Source organism: Trichomycterus rosablanca, chromosome 8, assembly GCF_030014385.1.
Source record: "Trichomycterus rosablanca isolate fTriRos1 chromosome 8, fTriRos1.hap1, whole genome shotgun sequence".
Classification (NCBI taxonomy): Eukaryota; Metazoa; Chordata; class Actinopteri; order Siluriformes; family Trichomycteridae; genus Trichomycterus; species Trichomycterus rosablanca.
Window position 1 is genome coordinate 3332130 of NC_085995.1, and position 16251 is coordinate 3348380.

At 40.7% G+C, this 16251-nt stretch overlaps 2 protein-coding genes across 3 annotated transcripts; one reads left to right on the forward strand and one right to left on the reverse strand.

The window, feature by feature from the left end:
* The first annotated feature begins 3157 nt into the window (after positions 1-3157).
* On the forward strand, positions 3158-8803 carry si:ch211-153b23.5 (uncharacterized protein LOC321177 homolog). Of its 2 annotated transcripts, none has more exons than XM_062999704.1 (5): positions 3158-3233; positions 4532-4661; positions 6958-7129; positions 8089-8290; positions 8417-8803. In XM_062999704.1, the coding sequence occupies exons 2-5, from the start codon at positions 4554-4556 to the stop codon at positions 8607-8609; spliced, it is 675 nt and encodes a 224-aa protein (XP_062855774.1). In that variant the 5' UTR covers positions 3158-3233; positions 4532-4553; the 3' UTR covers positions 8610-8803. The 2 variants fall into 2 exon arrangements, with proteins under 2 accessions (XP_062855774.1, XP_062855773.1); XM_062999703.1 differs by having other exon boundaries at positions 3178-3233; positions 4549-4661.
* A 4002-nt stretch (positions 8804-12805) lies between these two features.
* Positions 12806-16008, reverse strand: zgc:174917 (uncharacterized protein LOC565650 homolog). The gene is made up of 6 exons (XM_063000943.1): positions 15879-16008; positions 14958-15216; positions 14380-14471; positions 14018-14157; positions 13394-13498; positions 12806-12889 (listed from the first exon to the last, which is right to left on the reverse strand). The coding sequence occupies exons 1-6, from the start codon at positions 16006-16008 to the stop codon at positions 12806-12808; spliced, it is 810 nt and encodes a 269-aa protein (XP_062857013.1).
* Positions 16009-16251: the final 243 nt, after the last annotated feature.

Here is a 16251-nt window from a genome sequence, read left to right on the forward strand (position 1 = left end):
CCTTAACACAGTATAACATAACTCAGCCAGACCAGGGAAGGGTTCAATTCACTGTACAAACCAGTGAGATGTAAGAGGTTTCAATTAGGATATACACCGAACAGCCATAACATTAAAACCACCTTCTTGTTTCTACACTCACTGTCCATTTTATCAGCTCCACTTACCATATAGAAGCACTTTGTAGTTCTACAATTACTGACTGTAATCCATCTGTTTCTCTGCATGCTTTTTTAACCTGCTTTCACCCTGTTCTTCACTGCAGTGACACTGACATGGTGGTGGTGTGTTAGTGTGAGTTGATCAGATACAGCAGCGCTGATGGAGTTTTTAAACACCGTGTCCACTAACTGTCCACTCTACTGACACTCCTACCTAGTTGGTCCACCTTGTAGATGTAAAGTCAGAGACGATCGCTCATCTGTTGCTGCTGAGTCGGTCATTTACTAAAGCTTCATCAGTGGACACAGGACGCTGCCCACGGAGCACGGTTGGCTGGATATATTTTTGGTCGGTGGACTATTCTCAGTCCAGCAGTGACAGTGAGGTGTTTAAAAACTCCAGCAGCGCTGCTGTGTCTGATCCACTCATACCAGCACACTAACACACCACCACCATGTCAGTGTGAGAATCATCCACCACCTAAATAATACCTGCTCTGTGGTGGTCCTGTGGTAGTCCTGACCATTGAAGAACAGGGTGAAAGCAGGTTAAAAAAGTATGTAGATAAACGGATGGACTACAGTCAGTAATTGTAGTGAAAACAAACACAGTAATTACAGTACATCTCTAAGACTTTTTTGTCTTTTAAAAACATATATGGCCAAAAGTTTGTAGACGCCACTGGATATTTTAGTCATGCTTGTTGCTAACAGGTGCATCGATTCAAACATACAGATGTGTATTCAGAGTTAATTTAACTGAACTGAAGTGAAATCGAATGCTATCCTTTCAACATCAACCAGCTTTGTGACAAGGAAACATGCCCCATGTCCCAGCATGCCCCTGTGCACAAACCAAGTTCTATAATAACATAGTTTGACTTTGGGTTTGGCGTGAAGGAACTCGTGTTACTTGCACAGAGCTCTGAGCTCAATATAAATTGGAATGTCAATCATTCAGCATCAGTACTGCATGATTTTGGAGTGTGTCTGTGGGAATTACAGTGGCTTGCAAAAGTATTCATACCCCTTGAACTTTTCCATATTTTGTCACATTACAACCACAAACATAAATATATTTCACTGGAATTTAATGTGAAAGACCAACACAAAGTGGTATACAATTGTGAAGTGGAACGAAAGTTATACATGATTCAAAACATTTTTTACAAATAAAAAACTGAAAAGTGTGGTGTGCAAAAGTATCCAGCCCCCCTGAGTCAATACTTTGTGGAACCACCTTTGCTGCAATTACAGCTGCAAGTCTTTTAGGGTATGTCTCCACCAGCTTTGCACATCTAGTGACTGACATTTTTGCCCATTCTTCTTTGCAAAACAGCTCAAGCTCAGTCAGATTAGATGGAGAGCGTTTGTGAACAGCAGTTTTCAGATCTTGCCACAAATTCTCGATTGGGTTTAGGTCTGGACTTTGACTGGGCCATTCTAACACATGAATATGTTTTGTTTTAAACCATTCCATTGTAGCCCTGGCTTTATGTTTAGGGTCGTTGTCCTGCTGGAAGGTGAACCTCCGCCCCAGTCTCAAGTCTTTTGCAGACTCCAACAGGTTTTCTTCCAAGATTGCCCTGTATTTGGCTCCATCCATCTTCCCATCAACTTTGACCAACTTCCCTGTCCCTGCTGAAGAGAAGCAGCCCCAGAGCATGATGCTGCCACCACCATATTTGACAGTGGGGATGGTGTGTTCAGAGTGATGTGCAGTGTTAATTCTCTGCCACACATAGCGTTTTGCATTTAGGCCAAAAAGTTCAATTTTGGTCTCATCTGACCAAAGCACCTTGTTCCACATGTTTGCTGTGTCCCCAACATGGCTTCTGGCAAACTGCAAACGGGACTTTTTATGGTTTTCTTTTAACAATGGCTTTCTTCTTGCCACTCTTCCATAAAGACCACATTTGTGCAGTGCACGACTAATAGTTGTCCTGTGGACAGATTCCCCCACCTGAGCTGTGGATCTCTGCATTTCGTCCAGAGTCACCATGGGCCTCTTGGCTGCATCTCTGATCAGTGCTCTCCTTGTTCGGCCTGTAAGTTTAGGTGGACGGCCTTGTCTTGGTAGGTTTACAGTTGTGCCATACTCTTTCCATTTCCGGATAATGGATTGAACAGTGCTCCATGAGATGTTCAAAGCTTGGGAAATCTTTTTATAGCCTAAGCCTGCTTTAAACTTCTCCACAACCTTATTCCTGACCTGTCTGGTGTGTTCTTTGGACTTCATAATGCTGTTTACTCCCCAATATTCTCTTAACCAACCTCTGAGGCCGTCACGGAGCAGCTGTATTTGTACTGAGATTAGATTACACACAGGTGGACTTTTTTTAGTCATTAGCAGTCATCAGGCAACTTCTGAATGCAATTGGTTGCACTCAGAGAAAAGGGGGCTGGATACTTTTGCACACCGCACTTTTCAGTTTTTTATTTGTAAAAAATGTTTTGAATCATGTATAATTTTCCTTCCACTTCACAATTGTATACCACTTTGTGTTGGTGTTTCACATTAAATTCCAGTGAAATATATTTATGTTTGTGGTTGTAATGTGACAAAATATGGAAAAGTTCAAGGGGTATGAATACTTTTGCAAGCCACTGTATGTGCTCATTTAAAAAAAAAAAAAAGGGTTTGCAAGTGATCACAGTTCCCAAAGACACACCAGTCTAAATAAATCTAAATAATGCTTATTAATATGTAAGGATGCTAACAGGTGAATATAAAGATTAGCTGTAAAATAATAACACAAATAAAATACAGATCCTGATATTTATATAGTTCTTAAGGTAATGCAACACCAGCACTATCACCAGTAGTGGATACAGAGGAGAACTGGAATGACTCAGCATGACCTTACTGGGTAAACACGTGTAATTCTGGCTTCTCTTCCTGCCCAGCAGCTCTCGTATGGCACCGTGGAGGAGGAGGAGGAGGCCTGGCTTCTCAGAGGAGGGCGTGGAGAACCTGAGCGCTTATAAAGCAACAGGCAGTCTGTCGGTCTGGTTGTAGCAACTGAGACACCTCAGAGGCGGGTACACTTCAGACTCATCTGCTGTAACACGGTGAGTTATGTTTATTTTTTAATAACATGTAAATGTGTGTAGAGAAAATGAGCTCAGGTTTGGAAACTGTGAATGTCTGAGGGAGCTAAAAGAGTTTATTTGTGCTGGAGAAGGAAGCTCGGTAGATGGTTGAGGAAATGATGATGAAACGTGGGACAGCTTCTCCATAGCTGCTCTTTTCTTCTATTGGTGGGTGTATATTACAGAGACAGGAGGTGATTTAAATATTTAATGATGTAAAATGCTGTATCACTGTACCTGTTGTTCACCTGTTCAGGTTTAGCTTCTCTGATTGGGTGTGAATTATGGGGGAATTAAATGGTCCTATCTTTTATTTCTTAATAAATAAATATATAAATATATAACTGATTTTAAAATGATTTGCTCAATTGATGCTGATTCGGATTGTACAGATTTGGATTCACATGGTGGCTCAGTGTGTAGCACTGTCGCCTCACAGCAAGAAGGTCCTGGGTTCGATCCCCAGGTTTGCATGTTCTCTCTGTGTCTATGTGGGTTTTCTCCGGGAGCTCCGGTTTCCTTCCACAGTCCAAAAAGACATGCAGTCAGGTTAATTGGAGACACTGAATTGCCCTATAGGTGAATGGGTGTGTGTGTGAGTGTGTGTGTCTGCCCTGTGATGGACTGGTGCCCCGTCCAGGGTGTTACTGTGTGCCTTGCGCCCATTGAAAAACTGGGATAGGCCTAATTGGATAAATGGTTAAGAAAGTGAGTGAGTGGGATTTAGATTCATCTAGGTTTTGCAGTGACCAGTGTTGCTTTTATGCTCATAGAGAGTTTTCTCATATTGCTTAAAGCTGCAGTATGGAACTTTTCTACCAGAGAAGGATCTAAATCCTTAAATCGAATCAACAAACGTTCAGTTGCAAGCAGATTATAGAACCTGCAAGTTCGGCAAATATTCATGCTAGTGGTGTTAAAGCTGCTGTATGAAACTTGTGTACATTTAGAGATTTGGAGGTCTCTCTGGTAAAATGCTATTGTAGGCAAGTGTAACCTGTCGATGTGATCGCTCTTCTGTTTATCTGATGGTTGCAACTGCAAGTGTTCATACATATAAATCCTGTTTATGTTATGTAAAGGTGTGGTGACAACCTTGATGTATAATATACAAGCTTAACGTCTTTCACAGCAAAATATTACATACTGCAGCTTTAATCTGTCACACAAGTGACTACAAATTTAAAATGTAATTAAAAAGCTAAACAAAATCTCATCCCAAACAGTATTTTAGGTTTCCAGATTGATTCTTAGTAGTACTCTGCTGTTATCTGTAGGTTGTCCTCTGCTTCAGGTACAATGGCGAAGCGTGTAGCATTGATCCTTGCTGGCTGTGGAGTTTATGATGGCACTGAGATCCATGAAGCTTCTGCCATAATGGTACACCTGAGTCGAGCTGGAGCCAAGGTAAACCCCATTTCATGATACACCACACAACATGTATATTAGTTCTAAGATCTGTAATAAAATAGAGGTAGAAGTACGTTTGGATCTGAGGTGGAACCTTCAAGAGAATATCAGTTGTACCTTTAGGTTGTATATTTTAATTTAAGATATGATATGATAAGATTGTTGATCCCGTTAGGGAAATGAACTTGTCGCAGCAGTACAAGAGAAGGATAGTAAAGAACAGAAAGGAAAGACAATAAAAAAACCCATAAAAATACAAACATAAGAGCTGCTAGACAAAATGCACATACAGTGTATCACAAAAGTGAGTACACCCCTCACATTTCTGCAAATATTTCATTATATCTTTTCATGGGACAACACTATAGACATGAAACTTGGATATAACTTAGAGTAGTCAGTGTACAACTTGTATAGCAGTGTAGATTTACTGTCTTCTGAAAATAACTCAACACACAGCCATTAATGTCTAAATAGCTGGCAACATAAGTGAGTACACCCCACAGTGAACGTGTCCAAATTGTGCCCAAATGTGTCGTTGTCCCTCCCTGGTGTCATGTGTCAAGGTCCCAGGTGTGAATGGGGAGCAGGGCTGTTAAATTTGGTGTTTTGGGTACAATTCTCTCATACTGGCCACTGGATATTCAACATGGCACCTCATGGCAAAGAACTCTCTGAGGATGTGAGAAATAGAATTGTTGCTCTCCACAAAGATGGCCTGGGCTATAAGAAGATTGCTAACACCCTGAAACTGAGCTACAGCATGGTGGCCAAGGTCATACAGCGGTTTTCCAGGACAGGTTCCACTCGGAACAGGCTTCGCCAGGGTCGACCAAAGAAGTTGAGTCCACGTGTTCGGCGTCATATCCAGAGGTTGGCTTTAAAAAATAGACACATGAGTGCTGCCAGCATTGCTGCAGAGGTTGAAGACGTGGGAGGTCAGCCTGTCAGTGCTCAGACCATACGCCGCACACTGCATCAACTCGGTCTGCATGGTCGTCATCCCAGAAGGAAGCTGACGCACTAGAAAGCCAGCAAACAGTTTGCTGAAAACAAGCAGTCCAAGAACATGGATTACTGGAATGCCCTGTGGTCTGACGAGACCAAGATAAACTTGTTTGGCTCAGATGGTGTCCAGCATGTGTGGCGGCGCCCTGGTGAGAAGTACCAAGACAACTGTATCTTGCCTACAGTCAAGCATGGTGGTGGTAGCATCATGGTCTTGGGCTGCATGAGTGTTGCTGGCACTGGGGAGCTGCAGTTCATTGAGGGAAACATGAATTCCAACATGTACTGTGACATTCTGAAACAGAGCATGATCCCCTCCCTTCGAAAACTGGAGGGTAAAGGTAAAGGTGATGGACTGAACCCAATTGAGCACCTGTGGTGCATCCTCAAGTGGAAGGTGGAGGAGTTCAAGGTGTCTAACATCCACCAGCTCCGTGATGTCATCATGGAGGAGTGGAAGAGGATTCCAGTAGCAACCTGTGCAGCTCTGGTGAATTCCATGCCCAGGAGGGTTAAGGCAGTGCTGGATAATAATGGTGGTCACACAAAATATTGACACTTTGGGCACAATTTGGACATGTTCACTGTGGGGTGTACTCACTTATGTTGCAGCTATTTAGACATTAATGGCTGTGTGTTGAGTTATTTTCAGAAGACAGTAAATCTACACTGCTATACAAGCTGTACACTGACTACTCTAAGTTATATCCAAGTTTCATGTCTATAGTGTTGTCCCATGAAAAGATATAATGAAATATTTGCAGAAATGTGAGGGGTGTACTCACTTTTGTGACACACTGTATATAGTGTGTATTTATTTACAGTAATTGTTATATATTATTATGTGTATAATGTACACGTATAATAATATGAGCAAGTATTACTATACAGCAATGTATTACTGTATAAACACTATATTAAAAAAAGCTAATTGTATGATTTTAACTTTGCAGCAAAGGTTTGAGGAAGGCCTGTTCTTTTTTTTTTTTTGCATTACATTGGCCTATGCTCAAAGTACAGTCCATACATTTATGGTTTTATGACTTTGGTATGAAGGAAGGTCAATGGGCTGCTTTGTTTAAATTAATTTAAGACACAATAAGGTACGAAATAGGTACCATTGAGCGTGTCAACACCAAGTCTATTTCTAAGAGCTTACATAGTATTGACTACAATAGAAAGCATCACTACCAACCAATGGCAAGAATCTTTACTTTAGTTTAGTGGTATAAAATCACACACCAAGCCAGTTTCCTATAGCTAAAACATGGATATACATCCACAGGTGGAAATGTTTGCCCCTAATGCTGAGATGATGCACGTGGTGAACCACTGCGAAGGAAAACCAGTGACGGACAAGCGCAACGTGATGCAGGAGAGTGCCCGCATCGCTCGAGGAAACATCACTGACCTGGCCGGGCTGGATGTAGCTAACTACGATGCTCTCATCATTCCAGGTTCCGCATTTATATAAGCATTTTGTCTCAGATTACTCCTAGTCAGTAATGAATCAGGAAACAGAGACACATTTTCCAGCCTTTCTCTATGCTTACTAAATTCAGTGTCACTTCAGAAAGGTCAGTTATAAGACAAGCAGTGCAGGTTATAACCCGGGGTCCTGGGCAATAAAAAAAAAACCCTGAATGCTGATTAAAGAAGCTTATGGACATTTTAGAACTGTAAAAACCTGAATAGATTTTCAGTAAACATTTAGCAATAGCTTAGGAATGCCCTGTTAATGGTTAGAATTTGCCCCATTCGTTGAATTTTGCTAACTGTGCTGACCACTGTATCGTCCATGACTATTTTCTTGTGTCTCTCAACACTGAAAATGCTGAACCAGCTTTTTAAAGCTTTAAATGTTGTCTCAAAACCATCATTGGTAGAAAAACTGAAGAACTGACTGAAAATATCTTGAGCAAAAGTAGAAGCCAGTAATGAAATAAAGTTCTTTCTATGCTATTGCTCTCACTCACTCACTTTCTTAACCACTTATCCAATCAGGGTCATGGTGGGGGGTGCTGAAGCCAGCTTTTCAATGGGCGCAAGGCACACAGTAACTCCCTGGATGCGGTGCCAGTCCATCGCAGGGCACACACACGCACACACACACACACACACACACACACACACACTCACACACACACATATTCACACCCATTCACCTATAGGGCAATTCAGTGTCTCCAATGAACCTGACAGCACGTTTTTGGACTGTGGGAGGAAACTGGAGCTCCAGGAGGAAACCCACGCAGATCGAACCCAGGACCTTCCTGCTGTGAGGCGACAGTGCTACCCACAATTAATGAAATGAATAAAATTAGCTATTATTATGGTTTTTTAAAGTCCCTGTGTGAAAAAAAAAATACTATCCCTTTAAATAATACAAATGATTTACTCTTCCTTTTTGTTGCAGGCGGGTTCGGAGCAGCTAAGAATCTCAGTGACTGGGCCACCAAGGGAAAAGATTTTTCTGTAAAGCCTCTGGTGGAGAAAATCATCAGGAGCTTCCACCAGGCAGGAAAACCTCTGGGAATGTGCTGCATCTCTCCAGTACTGGCAGCGAAGGTTCTACCCGGCTGTGAGCTCACCGTGGGTCATGACCACGAGTGTGAAAAGTGAGCATCATACACCCTGCTTTACAGACACACACTGTAGAACCTGAGGAACTCTTTTTATAAGGAATATTATCATGCATTACATTACCAGCTCGTATCTGTCTAAAGCGGTTTGTTGTTTTGCAGGTGGCCGTATGCAGGAGTGGCTAAAACCATGGTGGAGCTCGGCTGTACCCACGTCAATAAGAACGTGGAGGAAGTTCATGTGGATAAGAAAAATAAACTGGTGACCACCAGTGCCTTCATGTGCAATGCCCCATTACATCAGGTTTTTGATGGACTTGGGGTGATGGTTACTGAAGTTCTTAAACTGGCCTGATGTGGTGCTGACTTGATCATTCAGGCTTTTTAAAAATCTCAACTACAGCAGTGAATTAAAACAATCATCTTTCTTGCACTAAAAATATTTATTTGTGTGCTTTGTACTCACTGAAATTGCTTTCACTAAATTCACTAAATGTGATTCTAACGTTTTCACTTCTGTGTAAAATCCTAATAAAGTGTTTGCAATGATTTCTGCGACTGTCCTTTTTATGATCTTATGATTCTACACATTCATTGTCTACCAAAAGTACAAACCGGATTCCAAAAAAGTTGGGACACTAAACAAATTGTGAATAAAAACTGAATGCAATGATGTTGAGGTGCCAACATCTAATATTTTATTCAGAATAGAACACAAATCACAGATCAAAAGTTTAAACTGAGAGAATGTATCATTTTAAGGGAAAACTATGTTGTTTCAAAATTTCATGGCATCAACAAATCCCAAAAAAGTTGGGACAAGGCCATTTTTACCACTGTGTGGCATCCCCCCTTCTTCTTACAACACTCAACAGACGTCTGGGGACAGAGGAGACCAGTTTCTCAAGTTTAGAAATAGGAATGCTCTCCCATTCATGTCTAATACAGGCCTCTAACTGTTCAATCGTCTTGGGCCTTCTTTGTCGCACCTTCCTCTTTATGATGCGCCAAATGTTCTCTATATGTGAAAGATCTGGACTGCAGGCTGGCCATTTCAGTACCTGGATCCTTCTCCTACGTAGCCATGATGTTGTGATTGCTGCAGAATGTGGTTTGGCATTATCTTGTTGAAAAATGCAGGGTCTTCCCTGAAAGAGATAACGTCTAGATGGGAGCATATGTTGTTCTAGAACCTGAACATACAGTAGTTCTCTGCATTAATGGTGCCTTTCCAGACATGCAAGCTGCCCATGCCACAAGCACTCATGCAACCCCATACCATCAGTGATGCAGGCTTCTGAACGGAGCGTTGATAACAACTTGGGTTATCCTTGTCCTCCCTGGTCCGGATGACATGGCGTCGCAGTGTTCCATAAAGAACTTCAAATCGTGACTCATCTGACCACAGAACAGTCTTCCATTTTGCCACACTCCATTTTAAATAACCCCTGGCCCAGTGCAAACGTCTGAGCTTGTGGAGCTTGCTTAGAAATGGCTTCCTCTTTGCACTGTAGAGTTTCAGCTGGCAACGGCGGATGGCACGGTGGATTGTGTTCACTGACAATGCTTTCTGGAAGTATTCCTGAGCCCATTCTGTTATTTCCTTGACAGTGGCATTCCTGTTTGAGGTGCAGTGACGTTTAAGGGCCCGGAGATCACGAGCATCCAGTAGAGTTTTACGGCCTTGACCCTTACGCACAGCGATTGTTCCAGATTCTCTGAATCTTTTGATGATGTTATGCACGGTTGATGATGATAACTTAAAAGTCTTTGCTATTTTACGCTGGGTAACACCATTCTGGTATTGCTGCACTATCTTTTTGCGCAACAATGGTGGAATTGGTGATCCTCTTACCATCTTGGCTTCTGAGAGACACTGACACTCTAAGAAGCTTTTTTTATACCCAATCATGTTGTCAATTGACCTAATTAGTGTTAATTGGTCTTCCAGCTGTTCGTTATATGCTCAATTTCCTTTTTCCAGCCACTTATTGCTACTTGTCCCAACTGTTTTGGGATTTGTTGACACTGTGAAATTTTGAATCAACATATTTCTCCTTTAAAATGTTACATTTACTCAGATTAAACTTTTGATCTGTCATCTATGTTCTATTACGAATAAAATATTGATATTTGCCATCTCCTCATCATTGCATTCAGTTTTTATTCACAATTTGTTTAGTTTCCCAACTTTTTTGGAATCCGCTTTGTATATAACCAAGTAATTTCAAGCATTAATTCAGTCATTTATTGTCTGTTTTTATCACCACTTTATCCTGGTCAGGGTTGCAGTAGGTTTGATTTATTGGGCAAAGAAAACACCCGGGACAGGTCACCAGTCCATCACAGGGCAAACACACACAGACACACACACAGTCACACTTAGGTTGACCTGACTTCATGTCTTTGGTCCTGGCCGTCCGCCTCCTAGGGGAATTGAGCCCATGCCCCTCTTACTTACATGCATACATACATTTTCATATATTTCTTCAATGGTCAGGACCCCCACAGAGCAGGTATTATTTAGGCGGTGGATCATTCTCAGCACTGCAGTGACACTGACATGGTGGTGGTGTGTTAGTGTGTGTTGTGCTGGTATGAGTAGATCAGACACAGCAGCGCTAATGGGGTTTTTAAATACCGTGTCCACTCACTGCCCACTCTATTAGACACTCCTACCTAGTTGGTCCACCTTGTAGACGTAAAGTCAGAGAGGATCGCTCATCTATTGCTGCTGTTTGAGTCGGTCATATTCTAAACCTTCATCAGTGGTCACGGGACGCTGCTCACGGGGCACTGTTGGTTGGATATATTTTTGGTTGGTGGACTATTCTCAATCCAGCAGCGGCAGTAAAGTGTTTAAAAACTCCAGCAGCGCTGCTGTGTCTGATCCACTCATACCAGCACAACACACACTAACACACCACCACCATGTCAGTGTCACTGCAGTGCTGAGAATGATCCACCACCTAAATAATACCTGCTCTGTGGTGGTCCTGTGGGGGTCCTGACCATTGAAGAACAGCATGAAAGGGGGCTAACAAAGCATGCAGAGAAACAGATGGACTACAGTCAGTAATTGTAGAACTACAAAGTGCTTCTATATGGTGAGTGGAGTTGCTAAAATGGACAATGTGTGTTGAAACAAGGAGGTGGTTTTAATGTTATTCACAAAAGTATTCAGACCCTTCAGTAGAAGCTTATTCAGAAGAAGCTTGGTAGCAATTATAGCGGCAACTCATCTTGTAAATGTCTCTACAAGCTTTGCAAGAGTTTTACTGAATTGTTTATTAATTATTTACATTGGACAACAATGTCCAATGTTTTTTCATAGTTAATAACTGGTTTAATGTCATTTCTTTATACAGTACTGTATTGTGAAACGTCTTAGTATTGTAAAGTTTTGTTTAGTAATTTTGTCATATAGAGTAATTTTGTCATGTGGCAAAAAAATTAAAAATAATGTGTGATCATATGAATTTCTGCTTAAGTGGATTTTTAAACTGTATCATAATCAACATGGTTGCTCAACAACATGTTCATGCTGCAAAACTGGAATGTTTCATTACCTACCTGACCAGTTTTTAAAATGGTTTAATCAGTTTTAAATGGAACTGTTAATATAGCATGTGGACAGGATAATTTTTTATTTTATAACTTTTACTATAGCTGTCAGGATGGCTGCTTAAGTCAAAATACATTATAATAATAACAATAATAGAACAATAATAATATTTATTATATAATATTTATTACATAATATTTATATAATAACTTCCCAAAAATACAGTACCAGATACATATTCACTGAGATAGTGGAGTCACTACATTAAATATTTATTAGAATAAAATTAGAATTTCAGTGTTACTATCGGTATGAAACAGTACAGTACAGAGTGATGTATGAATTACCCACCATTCTATAACCCATTTTAATTTCATCAGTAAAATAACCAGTAAAGTTTTAAATATTCAGCTATTACAGACAAATAAAGATATGAATCACAGACAGATACAGATATGAATCACAGACAAAAAAGATATAAATCACTGTAAAAAGCGCTATATAAATAAAGTTGACTTGACTTGACTTGACAAACAAAAAAAGATATAAATCACAGACAAAAAAAGATATGAATCACAGACAGATAAAGATATGAATCACAGACAGATAAAGATATGAATCACAGATAAAGATATGAACCACAGACAGATACAGATATGAATCACAGACAGATAAAGATATGAATCACAGACAGACACAGATATGAATCACAGATAAAGATATGAATCACAGACAGATACAGATATGAATCACAGATAAAGATATGAATCACAGACAGATAAAGATATGAATCACAGACAGATACAGATATGAATCACAGACAGATACAGATATGAATTACAGACAGATACAGATATGAATCACAGATAAAGATATGAATCACAGACAGATAAAAATATGAATCACAGATAGATACAGATGTGAATCACAGATGTGAATCACAGACAGATAAAGATATAAATCACATTTCACATTTTAATCACATTTCAAAATTCTGACTTGAAGTGGTTGTACTTGTCCTGCCCACTGACCACCACTGTGTCATGGAAACGCCTCGGACGCTCGGGGTCCTGTCAAGGGAAACACAGAGCACCAGTTTACAATCAGTCAGGAGTGTGGAATAAATAGATTTAATTTTTTTTAATATATATATATTGTTTATGCATTTTCTCCCGCATCCAATTACATTACGCTTCCTCTCCACTGATGCTGATCCCCGCTCTGACTGAAGCCGACTGCATCTTTTCTCCTGCACAAGGTTTATTCATATGCAGATCAGCTTTGTGCACGGACAGCCACACCCTGATCAGCGGATTATTCCCCAACTCTGCGCAGGCGCCATCAATCAGCCAATAGAGGTCGTAATTGCACCATTTATAAGGAACCCTGGTCCGGCTCATCCCATCCCTGAACAAGAGCCAATCGTTGTTCATGTAGCCGCCGAGCCCAGCCGGATGGCAGAGCTAAGATTCTATATGATGTATTCAAGATTCCAGCTCTGGTGTCCTGAGCGGCCCTAAATATATTTATTTTAAATATTTATTAATAAACTAAAGGCTGTGTGGAATTCTCACCTGAATTGGAAAGGCTGCGGTGGGGACGTAGCGGATCACGAAGCCACAGCGTCTTCTTCCTGATGTGTTGGGGTCACTCGCATGAACCAGGAGTCCATCATGAATCTGCATGGAAATATCCGAGGAACAATCATGAAATCTAAAGCTAATATGTGTATAGGTTCATGATTATGTGGAGATCCTTATGTTCCATAATTATTGAGATCAGGGGTTTCAGACACCCCACCAGACTCTTATTTCTATTACAGGTACAAGTAAATGTGGTTTATTATAAAAAAAAAAAAAAGGTTTTCAAGAGGAATGTGAGAAACACCGTGTTAGGAAAAGCAGTGTTTATTATATGGTCTATTTTTTTTATATAATTCATTTTTTTACATATATTCAATTACTTCCAGTGAAATATGTTCACATGTTTTTACACCACTGAGCTAGTGGTGAATATAATTGAATTATATAATACACTTGTACTTAGAATTGACAAAGAAATCTTGGATTTTTAATCTATTAATATTTCATTAATCAAATCCCTGTCACATTTTACAATAACAGTGCACCATGTAACCGCCTGCATTAAAAATAAATACCTCTTCTGTTTTCTGTTTTTGAACGCGTATGTATACTCACAGACATTTGCCCTGCCAGTAGGGGGCACAGCACTGCCTTCTCCTTCTCCACCAGCTCCTCTTGGATCTCCTGATTTACCGTCAGCATGTTGCCCGCACGCTGTGCTTGTCGATGAGGCAGAAGGCCAGAGAAGTGACTTCCTGTCACAAAAAAAGACCAACATCACGATGGTATTTAAGTGAAAACATTCTCTCTAGGCCTGGGGTTTGGACATTCTGAATAGAGGCTTTATTTCAGGCGCACAACCTGTATAAACATCATTAAGGAAATTCTGACTGACTAAGCTAAAAGTGTAAGCTGACCTGGAGAACTAAAAATGTGGTGGATTAATGTGTCTACAAAGGTGGGAGGAGGTATTTTACCTGGAATGACCTGTAGAGCACCATTATCTTCCTGAGCATCATCCAAGGCCAGCCAGACAGAAACCACCGGCCCACCATCAAGTCCCCAGTACCTAAACAAAATATACAACATATGGTAGAATATGGCTACTGTATCTAGTGACCTTAAAAATTAATCGTTCCCTTTTTAATCTGTGACTATTTTGACTACACCAATCCAAATCTTTAATCATAATAATTCTGTTAGTGACCCAGCTTTTGTGTCTTATATTTGCATTGTCCGGCTCCAGAACTAAATCACACCTCAGCTTCAGCTCACTGACAGATGATTTTACATTCTCCATGTTGGTATAATATTTGTTTTACTGTGAAATGCTGTATTTGCTTTTTAGCAGACATAGTGAGACCCTTGTTGTTTAAAATGCCCATGCTGTGTTTAGCCCTGGCCAAACCCTAATGCTATTTCCTTCAGCACAAATCTTTGGGTAGTAAACCACTGCTTTTTATTCACAATTAGTTCTTTGATAAATGGTGCATTTAATGTCCACACACCCTCATAAGCAACCCAAACAGATGGATGGATTTTACATTTCACTTACTTCATATCCTGATGCCACGCCACATATGGAAGAACGTGCTCACTCTCCTGACTGGACTGGTTTTCCTGGTTGTTAGAAATAATGTCGCTGCTTTGTTTTGACACTGGGTATTTGCAGATGAAACGAGAGTCCAGCAGGATAACGTCCGGACCCAGGACCGCCGTGATCACCTCCAGGACGTTTGGGTGTTTGGCTAGTGCCATGACCCAGTTGTATTTCATATGGACGTTGTGCAGGCTGTACGAGGTGTACTCCTCACCTACAATGATATACACATGGTTTATCTTTAGTAAATATAGATATTTAACAACATTATTATACTTATTCATATTTTTTCTATTGTATTTATGCATTTTCTCCCATTTTCTCCCGACTTAGCGTAGTCAATTTGTCTATTTTGCAGTCGAGGTGGGTATATTGCTGCTCACGCCTCCTCCGACTCACATGCAGCCCCTAGCAGAACCCTTTTTCGCCCATGCATTCTGCACAGGCGCCTCTATATCTGCCAATCAGGGTCCTTACACAACATTTTTTGAAGACCCCACCCACATAGAACCGTGTCTGCTGCAGGCACTGCCAATTGTGCTAGATGGCGCTCAGCCGACCGGTGGCAACACCGAGGAGTTCAGAATCTTGACGCTGGTGTGCTAGTGGAATATCCCGCTGCGCCACCTGGGCCTATATTTATTTAGATTAAGTCTATCCTAATCCAGTACTGTCTAAAATATGTAGTATTAAATCAAAATATTTGATAGCATTTAAGACCTATTATTCTTTCTACATTTCATCTCATCAGGACGTTTTTTTTCACAAAGTTCTGTCAACTTGATTGGATGCTCAGTCATCAATAGTGATTAGTTACTGCTTAAGTATTTAATTGTTGGACTTAATTGTTGGAGAACTATCTATTCTGACACTCACCAAATTGTCTCTCCAGCTCAGCAAAGGCATCTCTGGCCTGCTGGAGATCCTCCCTGTTCAGGATGTTGAGGCTGGTCAGATAGCCCTGCTTATTGTACAGCATCTGAACGTCTGTCTTCTCAAGTCCCATGGCTGTGGATTTGTACAGTCTTCGTACAGTCTGGACGGGTGCTGCTTTTTCTTCCTGAGTCTGTTTCAACAAGACTACAGAAAAAAGGTTTTATTTTATTAAGGCCTCTGGAGAAAGAAGAAAAGGACAAAGTGATTGAACTCAGATTGACCCCCTGACTGAGGCATTTCCTCCTCTAAAAACCTCCTGTTCTCACGCTGTGCCCGCTCAGCAAATTTATTCTGTGCTTTTTATAGAGAAATG

Bases quoted from the DNA above. Each gene is read 5' to 3' on its own strand.
- si:ch211-153b23.5 (XM_062999704.1), top strand. From the start codon at position 4,554: ATGGCGAAGCGTGTAGCATTGATCCTTGCTGGCTGTGGAGTTTATGAT. The intron at 7,130-8,088 runs GTTCCGCATTTA...TTTTTGTTGCAG, and splicing joins CGATGCTCTCATCATTCCAG to GCGGGTTCGGAGCAGCTAAG. The intron at 8,291-8,416 runs GTGAGCATCATA...GTTGTTTTGCAG, and splicing joins CATGACCACGAGTGTGAAAA to GTGGCCGTATGCAGGAGTGG.
- zgc:174917 (XM_063000943.1), bottom strand. From the start codon at position 16,008: ATGGGACTTGAGAAGACAGACGTTCAGATGCTGTACAATAAGCAGGGC. The intron at 15,217-15,878 runs GTGAGTGTCAGA...ATATCATTGTAG, and splicing joins TGAGCTGGAGAGACAATTTG to GTGAGGAGTACACCTCGTAC. The intron at 13,499-14,017 runs GTGAGTATACAT...ATTTCCATGCAG, and splicing joins TACTGGCAGGGCAAATGTCT to ATTCATGATGGACTCCTGGT.